General features: G+C 36.1%; 1 protein-coding gene across 4 annotated transcripts in view; it reads right to left on the bottom strand.

The window, feature by feature from the left end:
* LOC121296858 (mineralocorticoid receptor-like) overlaps window positions 1-10,153 on the bottom strand; it is a 114,494-nt gene extending 104,341 nt beyond the window's left edge. For 2 of the 4 annotated variants that reach the window (XM_041222729.1, XM_041222754.1), the window contains exons 1-2: window positions 9,815-10,153; window positions 5,591-7,360 (exon numbers count right to left, since the gene is read on the bottom strand). In XM_041222729.1, the coding sequence (XP_041078663.1) occupies window positions 5,591-7,341 (1,751 nt within the window). In that variant the 5' untranslated portion in view covers window positions 7,342-7,360; window positions 9,815-10,153. Of the gene's footprint in view, window positions 1-5,590; window positions 7,361-7,505; window positions 7,580-8,393; window positions 8,480-9,814 lie in introns of those variants that run through there. The other 2 variants (XM_041222738.1, XM_041222746.1) reach the window with 2 other exon arrangements.
* Window positions 10,154-18,547: the final 8,394 nt, after the last annotated feature.

Raw genomic sequence — 18,547 nt, 5'->3', positions numbered from 1 at the left:
TACATTAGTCATTTAAAGATCTAAAAAGTCTCCCAGGTTCTCAACTCAATAGCACTCTGATTATCAGGTATTACCTTGGTAGATGACCTTGTCTGTACGGTAGTGCCTTCGCCTGCTGATTACGTTCTGCCCTTCAAATGTGGTCAACTAACAGATTGTAATGCTCTCTAATCAGGGTTCTCAATTAACACATGCTAATCTAGACGAGATAGAAAAAGGGCAACGCACTCAAACATTAAACAACGCACAGGCATATTCAGTTGCCTAGGCTTATCGTTTATTACACATAATAAAACAACATAAATTCAGACATAAAAAGGACAAACTATAAAAATAATAAACTTTGGGATATAAACATACTTTAGATAAAAGATTTAAGAATGTGTGAATATTACTTACAAGAAAGACTTAACTTCTTTTCTGCCTCAGGTTAACACACATTTCTGGTACAAAGAAAACTGTGGGATTACTTGGCATAGATTGAACAAGCAAGGTAGGAACTGTTTCTGGAATGTTGTTTTATAAAGTGCCAAATGCTGTTTTATAGTATTTTGTTTTGCAAGACTGTAAAAATCGTTTTATAGGTCGCACTGGTGTAAAAGTCACTCCCCCCTTTCTGAGACTTCAATTTTAGGAAAACACCTTTTTCGTATTTTAAATAAATAAAGAAAGATACACAGGTTTAGTTTCGAAATGACCCTTGTTTACAACATTTTATTCCATTAATAATTTTACAGGGTTGTTTTTCATTTTTAGTTAAACTGCTGGAAACTATTTCATTTTTCAATTTGTTTTTAAATTGAAAAAGTAATAATTAACAGAGTGTAAAATTAAATTACACATCCCACATCACATCAGTATTAACCTGTTTTAGTTGAGCTTATTAAGTACCCAAACAATTTCAAGACCGTTTCTCCTTTGCTTTACTGAACATTTCTTTCCAAAACCATGCTTAGACAATAGTTCCCACTGCATTGGCTTTTACAGATTAATTGTATTAATTCAAATTTGAAAGAAAAGTATTAAACAGTGCTGCATTCAAACAAAATGTTTCCTACATCGGGCCATAAACACTTTCCTCCTGTGTCGGCTTGTTTTTCTTTCGCCATTTTAAGTTTTTGTTTCGTCTCCAGTCACGTACTGTTTTTTTGGGTTTTTTTTTGGTAAATTCAACAAGACGCAATTTCAAACCTGAAATAGCATTTTCGGTTTTTGTCTGACTGTCCAACTTCATCCAGTCTCAAAATCACCTACATTATTATAGCATTGCAGTTACAATAAACGGAAGACTTGATAACTTTACTAGGCTTTCTAACAAATAGCTGTTTCCTACGGATCCCAGTGTGAATGTTGACAAATCAATGGCTCGAGAGGGAAGGAATAAAGAAATTCATAGACTGACAGCTATTGTGTTAACAGTGAAGCGGTATAGCTGTGATGTTTTCATATTCCAAAGATTGATTTAAGCACTTTTTTTTTTTTCTCCACGTACGCACACGTCTGGCTCGAGAGGAGGTCAGTCAAGAGTCTGAAAGCTTGCGTTTAACATTCAAAATGACTAACGGTATTGACAGTAACAAATTAAAACTTAGAACAGTGTTTTTGTTTTTCCAGCTAGCAACATGACCTGAATGCCGCAGATCCTGAACAAATAAATCAGGTTATTGACAGTTAAGATTGTGTGAGCCGTAACCATGGCTGTAGTAATCCCAGTGAGACCGGTACAGTACCTTAATATTACACACACCTGAGCATACGTTACACAGGTGTATTAGTCGCTCACCCCTTTTAAAAGCCCCATAAAAATGTCAAGGAAATCGACTTATATAATGTTTTTTTACGGTAATTCTCATTGATTTTATTTATATAGTATACATGCAGTACTGTACACTGATGGACCTGTTAATTTATAATGCCCTGACATTTATAAAGCAACTACAATGTAGTATAAGGGCTCTCTCTGAGATATGATATTTTCACATATCTGATGCACCTCTGGAAACAATTAAATGGGATATGACTGGTTCTACTGTATTTAAAAAAGATAAACATGCTTTTTCAAATGAGTGCCGTAATGCCTTATATAGCTGAACAAGTGTCAGAACACATGTAAATAGTGATATAGATAGATTGCACTGGCATGTAAGTCCTGTGAAATTCATCTGTTTGAATCAGTGTTTTGGGTTCCACCATCTTCTTTATCGGCTTAATAATCCAACAATGCTTTATTCAAAGTAAAGTGCTTTACAAACAATAGCTGCTGTAAAAAGTTGAATTGCTTTCTCAACATGAGTGGTTTGCCAAAACTAATATTAACAAGCCATCACCTTTGTAAACTTAGTTTGCCATAACAGTATTTTTTGATAAGAAACAACTAATGTACTACCAAACACACTGCAGACGTTCACAGGGCCAACTTACAACTGGGGAGACTTCTCAAGCAGCCAGAATTAAAATATTCACTCAATTATATTAAAGGACAGCCAGAGCGCCATGGCATTGTCAGATTTAAGGACACTATACTAACGTATATAATTTAGTCCCTAGACCTGTGGTCAGAAAAACATGACACTAAAAATAGTAGTTGCAACAGGGATCCACACTCAAAATCCATCACCTAAAAAGCTGCAATTCAGTTGCTGCTCTTTGTATTGTATCAAAAAGCAGTTCAGCCTTGTGTTCAGATATGCAGCAGATGTGTAGAGCCCTGGAAAATAATGTTGTTTTTTTTATTTGTTTTGTTTTTTTATAATTAAAAACACCACCAAGTTGAAAGGTGGAACAGAACAGAAAAAAAGCAAGTGGCAAGCCATGATTCGATTAGCTGCAGAGTTTATTTCAGACAAACATCATATTAAGTTATTATATTGACTGTAAGGACGCTAAGCCACCGTGATTGTTGGGAAATGTTGCTGTTTTGAATTGTTTAAAAAAAAAAAAAAAAGGAAACTCAAACTGAGGCAAAGAAAGTTGCGAAGGGGAAAAGAAAAAAAATAACAAGTAGACTTGTCATTTTATTTTAAGGCTGCAACATGGGCATTGTTGTTTCTATAGGCAGGAAGAAAGTGCATTTATTAATACAGAAGGATAATCGTTTTCCCTTTGAGTGCCGAGTTATCTGGATTTTACTGTATTTCATTCTTTTTTGTTTAATTCGAGAAATTGAAGACCTATGAACACCAATACAATAGCTTACTTGGCTAGAAAAAAATGGAACCGGTATTAACCGATATTTCATTTCGTTCATACTGGAACGGAAGAAATTCAGCCGTTCGGAACTTTCAGAACGAGAGACGAAAATTCCGGTTCGGTTTGTGGCCGAATCCCTGGTTAACAGTTCAAATATTCCTTGCTTGTCTTTGTTTTAAATGTAGTGCTGGATACTAGAGAACGCTTTTCAAGTTTTGTCTTCAGACCTTGATGAGCTCAGTTAAAACAACAAAACCAACTGCTTTCAGAAGACTTTCAGAAAGTAAACGCTCTCCATAGCAGGTCAATGCTTGGTGATGATAGGTAGTATATCATGAGCTACACTGGTAAATACTGAATCACCCTTTTTATGAATCAGCATTTGTTACAGTCATTTAGGGACACACTATACGTAAATGTATATTACACTATGTAACACAATTTTTGTTCCTGGGTAGTAAGTGTTATTTCCTAACTGCTTATGCCTCAAAAGTACAGAACATGGCTATTATTCCACACAAACTTTGCTTTTGTGACCAGGACAGTGATATTTCAAAATATCACTATTTCCAATGGGAAAATGGGCAAATGTGTGTCTTTTCGTTCAGAAAAAAACAACATATGAATCCAAATTAACATGTATTTATACTAAAGTAATACAAAGATGACTACAAAAGATTTAGAAGTGAGTAGTTTTTCGAGATTTACGATTATACTGTATTTACAGTATTTAGGAAATAACACTTACTACCCAGGAACAAAAATAAAATTGTTTTTTTTGTTACACAGTGTTATTAAATGAATGTGAATTTAAATTATTAGTAAGTACACATGTGTTGATATGAAAGCTGAACATTAACATTAGCAAAGAACAACTTTTTCACTAAAGTAAAATCAGGCTTGTGTGATTTTGAAATACCGGTTTTTGATATATTTACTACTTCTTAATCTAAGTAAAAAAAAAATAATGATTTTGGTGGAAATTTAAATTCTAATAATTCTAATACATTCTAATAATATTCTTATGCTCTGTCTTCCTTCAGATATTTTTGCGAGTTATAAATAAAAAATATATTCCTATATTTAAGTATCAATATTTTGCGCAAGTTGTCTCTCCTGACCATCTGCTGAGCTCACATTCACTTAGTGACGTTTTTTCTTACTGTTAGCTAACGTTAGCCACGGTGCAGACCTTGGGTCAATCAATATGTTCGTGTAGGGAGAATTGATTGTGATTGTCTATAAATGTGACCCATCCTCTGAACAGTTTTCCATTTTTATATTTTATTTTAAACCTATAAAGACCAACCAATGCCAAACACAACAAGGTATGATAAATGAAAAATATATAGTTTGGCAAAATATATAATAATATATATATAATAGGCAAAATATATAGTTTGAGCCCACCCCCCCCCATATTCAAAGGGGTGGGGGACATGTCCCTCCTGCCCCCTGGATTAGGCGCCTCTGATCACATCAAATATTGATCTAATTAAAGGTTGTTTCTTTTTGATAGAGGAAAATATTCACATACAAAAACTGTACATGTTCTCATCGCTGAATACTCCTACAACCTAATTTGTAATTTACCACTTTATACTAATTTACACAATAATTTACAAACAGCTCCCATTTTCACATGATTTGTATAAGGGAAACAAACAAAATAAAAAACAAACAACTTGTAGTCACATTGCACGTGTACAGTATCCACCTATTCATTACACTTACCAAGACCTAAAAATGACAACAACAAGAGCATCTGCCATTTTATGTTTAAAATACCAAAAAAGAATAACCACAGCCAGCACTGTTATAGTAAGACAATCCCTAAAAATACATGAATAATCAGAAAAACATGTGTTACAGGGCAGTACAGGGTTTCAATGTAAGATTAATATTTAAATACAGTATGGTTTACAATAAGTGCAATAATACTACTGGAATACCTTCTGTGAACCCTATTCTCTAAGAATGAATACATCCCATAGCACATTATAAAATTAATTTACCTATAGAACAATGAGGGAAATATGTTTATAGTCTAAAGTTGTACAAAGATTTTTGGCAAATTTTGTTCCCAGGTGCCTATTTTATTGTGACCAGCTGTTTACCTGTGAACAAAGCTTGCTTTGTGAGTACTATGACACAGGACCGATATCCTCCATTATTAATTATCTATTAATTAATTATCAGTGTCTATTCTGAAATTCAATTAAATAAGTCATGTTTTATGGCTCCAATGTTACTTATACATAACTTTAAAATGCTCAATAAAAGTGTAAGGTAAAGTTTATAAGCAAGTCAAGTAGATAACTGCTCTACCTTATGTTATCATGTGCAGGGTTCAGGTAAATGCATATTTTCTATAGCTTAATGTAAAACTATTTTCCCTCACCTCATGTTTTCTGGAATACATCTTTGCAGCAGATAGCCATCGCCTCTTGATGGCAGAGAGCCTTGTGATAGGCCAGGGTGAGATTTCCATGTCTCCATCACAGCCGTACCCGTTGAAATTCGATTTAGAAGAGGGTTTGATTGGTCTCTCGCGTCAGGTTGTGAAAAAGACATTGCTCCTTGCACTCCAATCTGGTAATGATATGAATGTCCACCTGAATTAACTCCAACAATAGCTGATGTTGGCATGTTATTATTCTCTTGGTAATAGCAGCCATCGTCAGGCTCCTGTTTAATTCTCTTAGGAAGGGCATTGTTAGAAAATGCCTCATGTTCGTAATTGCCATTTAGTGAAGCAAAAGGTGGTCCTAAAATCCCAGAAAGGCTGTACTCATCCATATTGTCCCTCAAAGACAAGTAAGTGGTTTCTGAAACAGGGAAGGGGACCAAAGGTTGCTGCTGTCCGTTACAATGTGCATTCAGGCAAGATGAGCCTTTATCCGATTCATTCTTAATATGTGTGGCAAAATGAGAACTGGGTAAGTTTGGCTTGTTGTCACCTAAGAGACACATGTTATCAAAACCAGTGCCAGGTTCATTTTTAATGAACTTGCCCATCACATCTACCCTGCAACTATACATTTCGCCATCTGTTTTTTCAACCTTTGCAAATTCAAACCTTTTCATATCATGGTCGCTGTCGTCTGGGCTGTTAATATCATTCTGAACCAGACCAAGTCCACCAACAGGGCTGGAGATGGGAAACCCTGTTGAGTTATATGGAGGGCTCACTACTGACATGTTTGTAACAGCCAAAGGACTTGAAATGGAGGCTCGCATGTTGTTAATGTTAATGTTTTTACCAATAGGGCTTGGTACAGAAGATCTCATGTTAGCAGTGCTCGAGGCAGGAGATTTCACACTGCACATACTTTGGGGACTTGAGATGGGTGATCTCATAGTACTCAGAGGGCTTGAAAGTGGAGTATTTGTGGGACTACAAGCAGCAGCGGTTCTTGCATGTACATTAGAGAGGTTTGATACCCCAGAGCTGTAGTCAAGGGGGCTGCTAACACCAGTGAAAGGATCCACAAGAGGGCTAGTGGTTGAGGACACTAGATTGTTATTAACAGGGCTGGAAATAGAGGTGTTTGTGTTCTGGGGACTATAAACAGAAGCAGCCATATTGCTGGTGCTGGCTGGGCTGCTGGCTGAGCACTCCATTAAATTAATATTAGAAAGGTTGGAGATTGCAGAGTAAGGGGACGAGATAAGTGAACCCAAAGTGTTCATTTTGGGGCTTGTAGCTGACGCACACAGATTCTCTTCACTTTTATACATCTGCTGCTCGCTGTTTGGATAGCCCTTTGCAGGGCTTGAATGTCCTTGTTGATTCTGTTGACCAAAACTATAATCAACATCTCTTACAGAGTCCATATACAAGCCCATAGACTCAGCAACAGTTTTGGAAAGTTCCTTGGAGTCTGTCTCCAACTTAATAGTTGTGTTGTTATTTAAAGTTGGGAAAACACATTTCTGATTGTGATGCTGAAAAGCCAAATACTGTTCTGACTTTTTCCCACCGTTTTCCTTGAAGCCAGTAGCTGTGACATTTAGGATCTCCATCAATGCATTATCTTCGGTCTGATTTCCATCCAAAGAACAGCTGTTCTCCATTGATTTAGGCACTTGACTCAACCTTTTCTCATTGTTTATTCTATCAAGGAAGCATTGTTGTCTTTTGGTCTCCATAGTTGTTTCATGGGTTTACCTAATTTGTCAAAATACAAGGAATAAAAAAAATATATATTTATTTTAAGCAGTGGTTAAACAGTATAGACCTGTTCAGTTAAAAAATGTAATATCAAACAGAAAATCTAAAATAATTGAAGGCAGATTAGAAAACGATTCAGTACTGTCAGCCAATCAGCTTCCAGCTCTAGCGGGCTCTAATAGTTGGTAGACACCCACTGGAACGTCTCAGCACCAACTGTGAATCAAATTATAATTTTTGAGTTCTCACGAGTATACCGTATATTTATTTTATTATGTATGACACTGTGCCTGTTCAATAATCTATTTTTAGTAATATTTGACAAATTAACATAAACATGTGTTACTAGTTGTAATACACTTCTAACCCAGTGAGAGGCTGTAACCAGTTGCCTTAATTGTACATTTCAAATTATACAGATTAGCCAACCATGCAGAATTAAATATGTGATGTGCCAAATGTTTTTAAATAGTCTTTACATATTTTGAAAAGGTTATTAACTTACAATGTATGCCCATGTTAAACTTTCTTTTTTTTTTAAATACAAAAACAATCATGCTTCCAGCTACATGGCATAACAAGTATGTTATTTATGACCTTCTCCTACTGCTGAACGCTATTCACCTAGTGTGATCAAAGAATGAGGAAGTAGCTGCAGCTTTTAAAAAGGAATAATGTTGTTTCTCTACAGCTAAAAACAACATCTGGAAATGTAATGTAATGTAAAGATGTCAGTACAGAGTGAACTATTAAAAACTGCAGTAAACATCCACTCGTTTTTTTTTTGTGTTTCATGGCACATAATCATGGGCTTTTTGTTTTAAAACATACTGTATTTAAATATTAAGTAATAGTTAAAGCCTAACGCATGTAACATTATACTTAGTACCATTAGACAAAACTACTTAAAAACTAACCTCAGGAGACAGCTCACAGCTGTGAATGCTACATATATTTTTAAAATCATTCTGGCTCAACGCGGTGTCTCCAAACATTCGATGAGTTAACTAAATAAATGTTGTATCCCTACCTGAAACGCTTCCGAATGAGTTCATGCCAGTTATGATTTGCTACGCAGGTGTCTGACATTCATTGTATAAAGCGCCCAACCTGAACAACATGTTGCTTGCCTCTTTAAAATGAATCACGTGTTTTTGTAGTACTCTTTCAGTACCCCTCCTCCTGACTGCAACCATTGGCCACAGCGTAATTGTGTCACGAAAAGTTAGTTTTACGCCACCTACCGATTGGCTCGGTTTTACAGTCACTCTGGATTTTAAGGCCCTTGTTGATAGAACTGTGCTGCGACATGACCGATAAATTCTGCTGTCATTAAAGCTACAGAGTATCCAAATATTATATACTTGTGTTGCTAAATGTTTTCATATTGAGTCACCAGTTTGTACAACAGTGTTTCGGTGTGAATAATAACATAATTATTCGTTGTAGTTATGGTGCTGTATATGCATTTTAAGTACGTTATTCTTGCAGGCCACAGTTAGTTACGCTATTTATTTGTCACTACGTTAAAACACTATTATTATCAACATCTGACCAAGGTTTAACCTAACAACTACAGACATTTACTAATAAAATCACTGTACAAAAAAAAAACAAAGTCTGTAATCTTAAAATTGAATTAAATAATTTGCGAACTTTATACCATGTTAAAAATTATAGAGCTAAATATAAGCGAAGGTGCTGGAATTGAATAGCCTACATCGCTGTCGAGTTAATGGATTCTGTATTAGTCAAATGGCACAAACAATATCCAGTTTTTAAAGTCGACGAGGCCAACTAGCCTGTACTGCAAGACAGCGGGTAACCACGTCGGGATTCATTCACCCGTGTCAACATTTTAGAAATGTTCTGTAAAATGTGGAGACTTGTAATTTAAAATATGTTTGAATTAAATACATTTTCATCAGCTACAGTTTATGCTCTGGCCACCCCTGTCCAAAAAAGCAAGAATAGTTACTTAGTGTTTATACACAGGAAGGAGCGCTTATTTGAACGAGTCCTTGTCTGTGTACAGCCCAGCAATGTAATGCTTTCTCTGAATACAAACCTCTTTCAAATTGTCATGCTTTTTTTTTTAATCTGAAAAATCTGTCCATATTTTCTTACATTTTCAGAAATTTACTTTAACATTTTATCCCTTCTCAATGTCAAATGACTACCGAACAATTGAGGTTAGACGCTGCAATAACATTACTACTGTACCGTTTTTAAAAGGGCTATGATTAAAAATAAATACAAATCAGTAACAATGCTAGGAATGAAATGTGTTGTTTATTACATGTCTATTTAATTTCAAACTAGTTACTACCTGAATATAGTCTGTACCACTAAGCTTGCTTAACTTGACTCCTACGTATTAACCTGGAATACAGCAGGCTACAGTAAAATCCGGCACGTTTATGACAGTCTCCTATACACTAGCCGTCTTACCTTAATTACTACATCCAACTTGGTCAGGTGGATGTGTTTCTGGTAAGCCAAGGGGAAAGGCGTCGTTTTTTTCTCCCCCGATATCTCCGACAGTAAAAATGATTAGTTTCTGTTTCCATGCATCCACCAATTTCAGTTGTGACAGTTCCCAGCGCAGAAGTATACAGTTGCGTATCCCAGCTAGTCGTAATACGAACAGCCAAAACCGTAACCCCCAAACAGCTTTTCTTGTTATTATTTTCACAATCTCCCTTAAACCTTAGATTTCTGATTTTGTAGCTTTTCGACAGAGCAGTGATAAAAACAGACTGAGGGAGTCAGCAAGAGACTTGACAAGCGACGTCATTCTGTGTGTATGGACCCTCCTACTTGCACCGAGTGCAGTTTAAACTCAGCAAAAGGAGAAAAAGGAAAGTCACTCGCAAACCAGGTACAGATTTACACACCTCTACTATAATCTTTTGGAACAACGGGGCACTAGACTTAACACATTCTAGAATAAAACGCCCTGATTCTGATTCAGTGTACGTTGTCCAAAAAAAATCTAGATAGTTCTATATCATTCTATGGCTTTATTTAAACCACGATGCATTTGCAACATTACATATTTTGGTGATTAGAAATTGAAGGATGCGCCATACAGGTGCTTGTCTGCTGTTAGAATAGTACATATATTTATCATATAGTGTTAATCACATGTATTAAAATATCAGTCTCTCTGGTAACCTATGTAGAGAAATAATATTTTTTCAGGAATCACATTTATAAATATACAGTGTATATATGTTTTCATTGATATATTGGTGCACAGTAAATACATATATATATATATATATATATATATATATATATATATATATATATATATATAGAGAGAGAGAGAGAGAGAGAGAGAGAGAGAGAGAGAGAGAGAGAGAGAGAGAGAGAGAGAGAGAGAGAGAGAGAGAGTAGGGCTGCTAAGGTGATGCAAGCTTCTCTATATAGAAATACAGGTAGCTGACTGTAGTACCAAGATCAGAATCAGGTATGATGGCAAACCCAGCTCCTCCATTGGAGGGAGCCCCTGTACATGACAGTACACATTTGTTGCAAAACATGGAAAAGTTGGTGGACCCTCAACTTCTGATCAAATTTCAAGAAGTGATATTATTTGTGTAGTCTAGAATAGAAGTGAAACACACTAGTTACACACACACACACACACACACACACACACTCCAAGGACTACTGTACAGTTGACTTTAAAGCCTTGCTTTTAATATAAGGGCTTGCAGCGAATCTAAAGAACATGAGGCATCAAAACCCACAGATTATCATCCCATTCCAACCCTTTATATTCTGCTAAAATTACATTTTTTATCTGTTTTATTTGGTAAGAATATTTTTTTCCATTTTTATTTGGCTTAGAATCTCTATTTGTGCATATTTGCTTCTGATTCAAATCCAATCAAGTTCTGAAACTCAATGTCTGGTTCTTTTTAAACCTACAGCTGTACATGGCCTTGACTTGAGACTCTGTTCAAACAATACAGACTTCATAATGGAGATTCCTGGAGTTAGGGTGATAAAAGAGTGTTATGTTACCATGCCCCAGAAGTCTAAAATGCCTTGTCATAAACAGACAAGACAAAATCTGATTCTGTTTTTCTATCTTGAAGATACCGTTCTTCCTAACTGATTGTATTACTTGTGATTAATGTTTGCTAGGCCTCTGCCCTTTTACATTTTTAACCTAGTGTCCAAAATTCCAGAAACTTTTTAGCAAATGGTTGAAAGGTACATGTGTAATGATAAGAAATGTGGGCTGACAAAAATGCATTGAATAAAGAGAATAATGTGAAATGTAGAAACATTTTATTCTCAGGGTAAAGTTTTAACTCCAGGCATAGTCTGGGAAAACAAAGTAGTTTATTGAATTTACAACAAAAGGACAATGCAGCTTTGGATACAGTCCAGACTAATCCTAGGGCTAACAGGTATGAGTTATGAAGATAGGTTGAGGGAAACGTAATCCAAAGAAGGATAATGGGAGACTTGATTGTGTTTTTTTACATCATAAGAGGAGCTGACAAAGTTAATCCAACTGATATTTTAAGCACAGCACAGAGAACAGAACCACCAGAAGCCACAGTGGGAAACTGAGGGAAGGCACTTTTTTTACACATGCTGTATAATGGTGAGTGTGTGGAATGTGTTACCAAGCCATGTTGTCAATGCTGAGTAATTTGCAAATTGACTCCTTTTGTTCTTACTTTTTCTTATAGTCCTATATTATTACATTTAAAAAACTAAATGAACAGTCATAAAACATAATGAGCTACTCTGTTCTGCTGCATAATCATGATTGCAATACTGAAGAAAACAATACTATCCAAACTGACTTAAGTTTTACACATCACAAATTACCTTCATAATGTCCTTAGGGATGTAGTCAGGTAAAGGGTAGAATTGTAGTAATATTTTGCATTGATAAATACAAGTATGCACTTAGGTGTTTTGATGAACTGTACTGTTAAATTGTGCTTCAAGCTTTGTTTACTGCTTCAATTTAAAGATTTACAAGTTTCTATGTTGGTGAAAAGATGCTCACGGTTCATAATAACATGTAGACTACTTCAGTGACATTTAACTTTCACAGCTGATTAATGCATAAAGCCAGGGCAGGGTCTGCTTTTGTCTATTCATGCTGTGCACATGTATCTTTTGTCAAAAAAACAGGCTCTGGTGTCCTAGGAAATAAGTTGATTGGGAAACAAGCAAGTTCTAGAATTTAAAGAGGAGGTTCCACTGTTTCTAATGTCTACAAGCTTAGGCTGGGAAATAAATGGCTCGAGCCCAGGAAATATGTTGATCGGATATATTACCAAACAGTAAATAATTTAAAATTATTTTTGTAAGTATAATTTATATTAACAAGTAGATCCAATATATTCGACAGTATGATGCTAGATAAGGGAATGTGAATATCGATGTAATATATATTAGCAATAAATACATAATTTAAAATGAAATTTGTAAGTAGCCTGGGATATTAATGTGTATTTCTGTTTGTGTATCAAACGTTAACTAGCAAAATGTGTTACATATTTAATGTTATTTTACATTTCTGGAGGTGTTCTTGTTTTGGGAAGTACTACTGTATGGACAGATGTGCATTCGATGAGTTTCAGTCATGGAAAAAAATTGAGCTCCATGCTGCGATTACTAACTAGGCCACGGTGCATACAAATCACATGATGTACTTGAAGAGTTGTACAATATTACTATTTTGTTGTTTAATTTATTTTTACATACAATACTTTGTATAATTAGGACAGAAAACGAACAGGAGACTGGTTATCATCATGCATGTATTTCAATTACAAGTTTGGGAAGAAACAATACATTAATTAGTTAAAAAATAAAGAGTTAACATCTTTGCTAAGCCGTGGTAAATACATGTAGCTCAATACCAACCAAGATAGCTATTGTAAGTAAGGGAGATCATACAGTATATGTAGACTACTGTATATCAGCATAATTTAAAAAAAAAACGGTAAATACCAGTAGTGCAACAACCATGTAAGACACATAACAAGCAATCATCTCTATCTAGGGAAATGTTTTTCATTTCGGTATTTGTCCTATCTACAGAGGATTTGAGGGTCCTTTTTTAACATGGTACAAATCTTATTCCTTAGAAATACTATATATTGCTGCAAGGAATACAATTGTCATGTTGCCGAAGAATATGGCATTGCAAACAACATGAGAGATTTTTTTTTTAAATTCCCAACCTGAGTACACGACACAATTCCTTTCTAAAAAAAACTTTTGTCTGTCTAGTTGTGGTTAATCTTCTTCACCCCATCCTAATTTAAAAACCACAACCCTAAACTTAGAACCTTTTTAAAATAAATATAATTGTATGTGTAACAATTAATATTAATGCCTAAGACATGCAGACAAAACAATGTACTGTAAATACCTTTTTTTTTAACTAGGTATATGGGGTGCCAAACAGACAATATATTGTAGCGTGCACGGGGGAAGGCAGCAACAGGGCTGGTAGGTGACGTAGTGACATAAGCCTGATGTACGCTTCTTGCAAGGGAGCCGGCTCGCTTTTACAGCGGTATCAGTGCTATGCTTCAGTAGGAGAGACCCCGGGTTCACGCCCGCCCTCCGCCTGTGTGTGGATTGCCTCGCCCTGTGTGTTGCACCTGCCTGCGGGAACTGAGATCGCTACAATATCAACTTTGAGATATGTACATCAATGTTTGATATATATATATATATATACACACATATACACATCAATGTTTGATATATATGGATTGATATTTGATATATATATATATATATATTACTGAAATATTTTGATAAAAAATGTACAACATTTTGACATGTAAAATCATTTACTATATACTATAATAAATCCCCACGATCACACACAAACTACATCTAATTGACAACAAAGTTAAAGAAACATAAAAAGACAGGGGTTTAAAACAGTTTATTTTATAAAGAGCCAGTCTTGCAAATACAACGGTCAGATACAACTAAAAAGCCATGCAGTAATCCTCCCCTTTAATCAAACCGTTGCTCCACTTTACTTTTTGCCTAGTTTTGGATTACTGCGCTTGCACAATCAACTTATTTCCCTGTCACCTTATTTCCTACGACAACGGCACCTCTGGCTGTTCACCTTTTTCCTCCATTTTCTCTTGAATCACATGTATTCATCAGGACAATCTTGCGTTAAAGTCCATATGTCACCTTTTTCACATTACAGTCTGATTATATTTTAATAAACTAATAGGGTTTCACATGCATTCCTGATGCCAGTATGGTTATTTTCTCCTGCTGGAGGTTCAAAACAGTTCAGAATCGGGCCTCAAACCATTTATTCTTCCCCCCCACAATTTTTTAAATTACACACCACACTCCCGGTGTCCTTATTGTAACACAGACTACTCAAAACATATGAGAAAAAGGATCGCTTTCACAGTCTGAAGCCATGTATATCTCTCAGCTGTTCCTGGTATGTGTTCCGCTAGTGATGTCATGCCAACTTTGTGCATCTCTGGTGAGTTGTCTGTATTTTCCGGAATTATTGACAGTGTTATGTCTCTCAGTGCTCTAAAATTGATCATGGAGGTTTAATTTCTTGCTCCTTGTGAAAGTAAAACAAGTCCGACCCCAAAGCCAAAAATGATTTTTTTTAGGTGAGATAGGGACATTAAATAACCACCTTTATTATAATACAAAATCTTGCAGATTTCCAAAACATTAAACCCAAACAATGGTTGAGTAAAAATAGTTGGAGCACAGCACTTTGAAGTATTATGGTGCTATCTGCTAAAAAACAAAGAATAAAATAAAAAATGTATGCAACGTTCATCCCGGTGAACAAGAAATATTAGGCAAAGGAAAGAGGCTGAGAGATTTGCAGAGTCCCTATTTGCTAAAAATTGGTGCGCCATGTTGATCCTGGTGAACAAAAACTAGATGTCAAAAACAAAAATAAAAATATATGTAAATACATATATAATTATAACGGCATACACCACCTCACACATTTTGTTGAATATGCAAATATATCAAAAATAAAAATAGTGAACCCCCCCCCCCCCCCCCCCCCCCCCCCCCCCAAAAAAAAATCACAAATGATTAAAATTTTTTGTGTAGTGACTGAAGGTAAAGGAGGGAAGGGAAAAAAAAGGAAAAAATTTCCTGGGGCCCTAGACCTTCAGCCACCTCCCTTCCAGGCCTAAAAAAACATGAACATTAGTATAATTATACATATTACTAATAGGTGGGGTCATATAGCAAAATGCAGTTCATATATACCAAAGGATATGGTAGGGTTGGATCCTGGAGTAATAAGAATGTATTTAACATTGCTCTTCATGTAAGTTTCATAAGAATCTGAAGACCATCGACCAAGCTTTTGGATGACATGTGCAGGAATTTTTCGCTGAGCAGCTGTAATTTCACTCCAAACCTGTGGGTCCTAAGGCGCGGATCAGGGTCTGGAGGCCAGATATCTCCGCATGGAAGCGCGGGGACAGAAAACAGAATTAGTCCAACAATGTGAACAGTTGCTCCTTCCCTTAATTTAACAGACTGACTTTGTTTAAAAAAGAAAGAAAACACCCCTTGAACTGCAGCAGGACACCTTGATAGGTAGCTAGAAGGAGCAGAAATTCAATTAATACAATTAGTATGATATTTAACATGCTTTAAATGTATGGAATACATCATCCTGAGATTGAAGTTTAAAGTCTCAGATACATGGGTCTGATGCTGGATCAAGGAACTGGTTTTGGTGGTGATTTTGCCGTGCTGGAGGAACCCACAGTAGCAGAGACGAATATTTTTTCTAGAAGGGCATCTTGAATGGGAGAAGCATCCAGAGCACAAAGTGTTGACTGGACTCAAGGACTTCTTTGTGATAGGTGGTTTGGAAGATGAAGGTTGGAGCAAATCTTTGGATGTCTTGCAGTGACATTTGTATCCTGAAGTTTGGAGCAGATCATTGAATATCCCGCAGCGATATTTGCAAATTAAAATATATTTTCTATTGAATCCGTTGAGATGATTCGCTGATGTTGAGGATTGGTGAGTGAGTGAGTGATTGAGTATCCAGTTTATCAGGGGTTAGAAGCAATATATTAGAGTTGCAAGTAGGAGCCTGTAATAGATTCTAAGGCGGCAAGCAGCTTTTGTAAAAATGTGTAAAAATGTCTCTTTGTAACTTAACTGAAGTACCACAGAATACTTTGAACCCAGTCTCGTCTTTTTTTGGTGTAATTCCCTTCTCGTAACTTCATACAAGCCTGTGACTTTTCTAGAATCAATAGGAAAAAATAAAGCAAAGATTTTTAAATACTGTAGATGTTGGAACAAACTTCAAAGATGCAGGCTGAAGGGGTGAACATAATATTTTGAGGGAAGTTCCAGGGCCCACGGCATATGCAAAACGCAACATTGATTGCCATGGATACGCTTCACCACATACAATGTTGCACTGAAGCAGAAGCCCCCTGTCAACTGCAAGATGATTGCTGGTTAATGCCCTTGGAGGAATTACAAGCATTCATCACACTAGTATATGGCCTTGGAGCATTTGATGTCAGAAGCCTGGGTTACTGTTGATAGCTGTGCCAAATGAAAACACAGGGAGCACAGTCAGTTCACATGCAGATGTACCGAGATTCCAACTGAATGACTGATTAGCAATCGAGTCTCGGTACATCTGCATAAAAAAAGTCAGTTTTCACACACACAAGGTTGCACGTTCGAGAGGTGAGAACGGGAGAGAGAGAGAGAGAGAGAGAGTAATTATAATTAAAATAACAAATGCTACTTGTGCAAGAGGACTTGCATGATACTTGTTCAGTGTTCATCCACTGTGTTTGTCTTGTCTGTGTTGGCCACCACGCCATTTTAGTTTAATTGTTTTGTTAAAACCTTTTATTTTCTGTTACACAATAAAACACACAAGCCAGCGCATTCACCATTTCACTCACAACTCTGTGTGTTTCTCTTCCGGGTCTGACGTCATCACTCAGGCCAGCTTGCCACACGTGGTGTTAGAGCTAGGGATAACAATGCAGGCCAAGGAAGAGTACTGCGGGTACATTTTTTAAATTTTCTGGATTTCTTGAATAGGTTTGTTTCTTGAATAGTTGTACCCTGGCTGTGGTGAATATGGGCACACAGTGGCTATCCTGACGGCTCATTAGATTTATGTCACGTGGCTGTCTCTAAGAGCAAAGCTGAAACAGTTATGGAAAAGTTGTTTTTTTTGTTGTTTTTTTGAAAATTTTGAACAGGCAAGGTGTCACTGTCCTGAACAGATGTCATACATTCCAAGGAGAAGTAACAATATGACTGCATTTTACTTTCGTATCTTGTGGATTTTGAGCATGAGTTTTACTGGAACGAGGAATGTTCGGCAAAGGTGTGACTGGAATAATGAAACATTGCAGCGTTTGTAAGATGGATATGTTTTCTTTTGGACGATTCCAAATCCTGGACTGGTCTACGATTGGAGAGTCAATTCTGTATCACTTCTTTTAAAAGTGAGTATTGTTAGTATATACAGTATACATAATATTAAACATTATATACATTATTCTTATTTCTATCACCTTTGCAGATAATAAAGAAGACTTCAAAGAAAGAGCATATGAGTATATGAAAAGACAGGAAAATGCTAAGGAAAGGAAAAGCCGAGGAACAAGTCAAAGAAGAGGTCTCCCAATGAAAGCAGCTCAGAATCATCGAATGATGACGTGATCTGAGGAGTTTGTGAGTGGGCTTGTTTTGTAATATATTTTTAAAAATACTCTATTAACCTCTTGCATTCTGAATTGTTATTGACATATTATATTGTTTTCAGAATTGCTCCAAAAATATGAAAAGAGACTATGACACAAGTGTGAAGATCAGAGCATCTCAGATGGTGGAACAATTAGACTTTGATGACAGTCAGCAATAAAAAAAAAAAAAAGTGAGGTAATTTAGAGATTTGGTTATTACATTTTTTGGAAGCTGTTGGAAAACATGGATCAAGAATTGATTAGCAATTTGCTACGCATGTGGACTGGCAGAGCTATACTGGTGTTCTTTTCTGAAAAGAGACTAATATTGCAGATAGCAGACTGTTTGGTTCAAATTGCATGTACTGCTAACAATTGATAGAGCCCTTGCGTCTACAAGTTTCTTGCCCAGCATTGACTGCAA

Source organism: Polyodon spathula, chromosome 2, assembly GCF_017654505.1.
Source record: "Polyodon spathula isolate WHYD16114869_AA chromosome 2, ASM1765450v1, whole genome shotgun sequence".
Lineage (NCBI taxonomy): Eukaryota > Metazoa > Chordata > Actinopteri > Acipenseriformes > Polyodontidae > Polyodon > Polyodon spathula.
The sequence above is the reverse complement of the archived record's forward strand: the minus strand, read 5'-3'. Positions and strand labels throughout refer to the sequence as shown.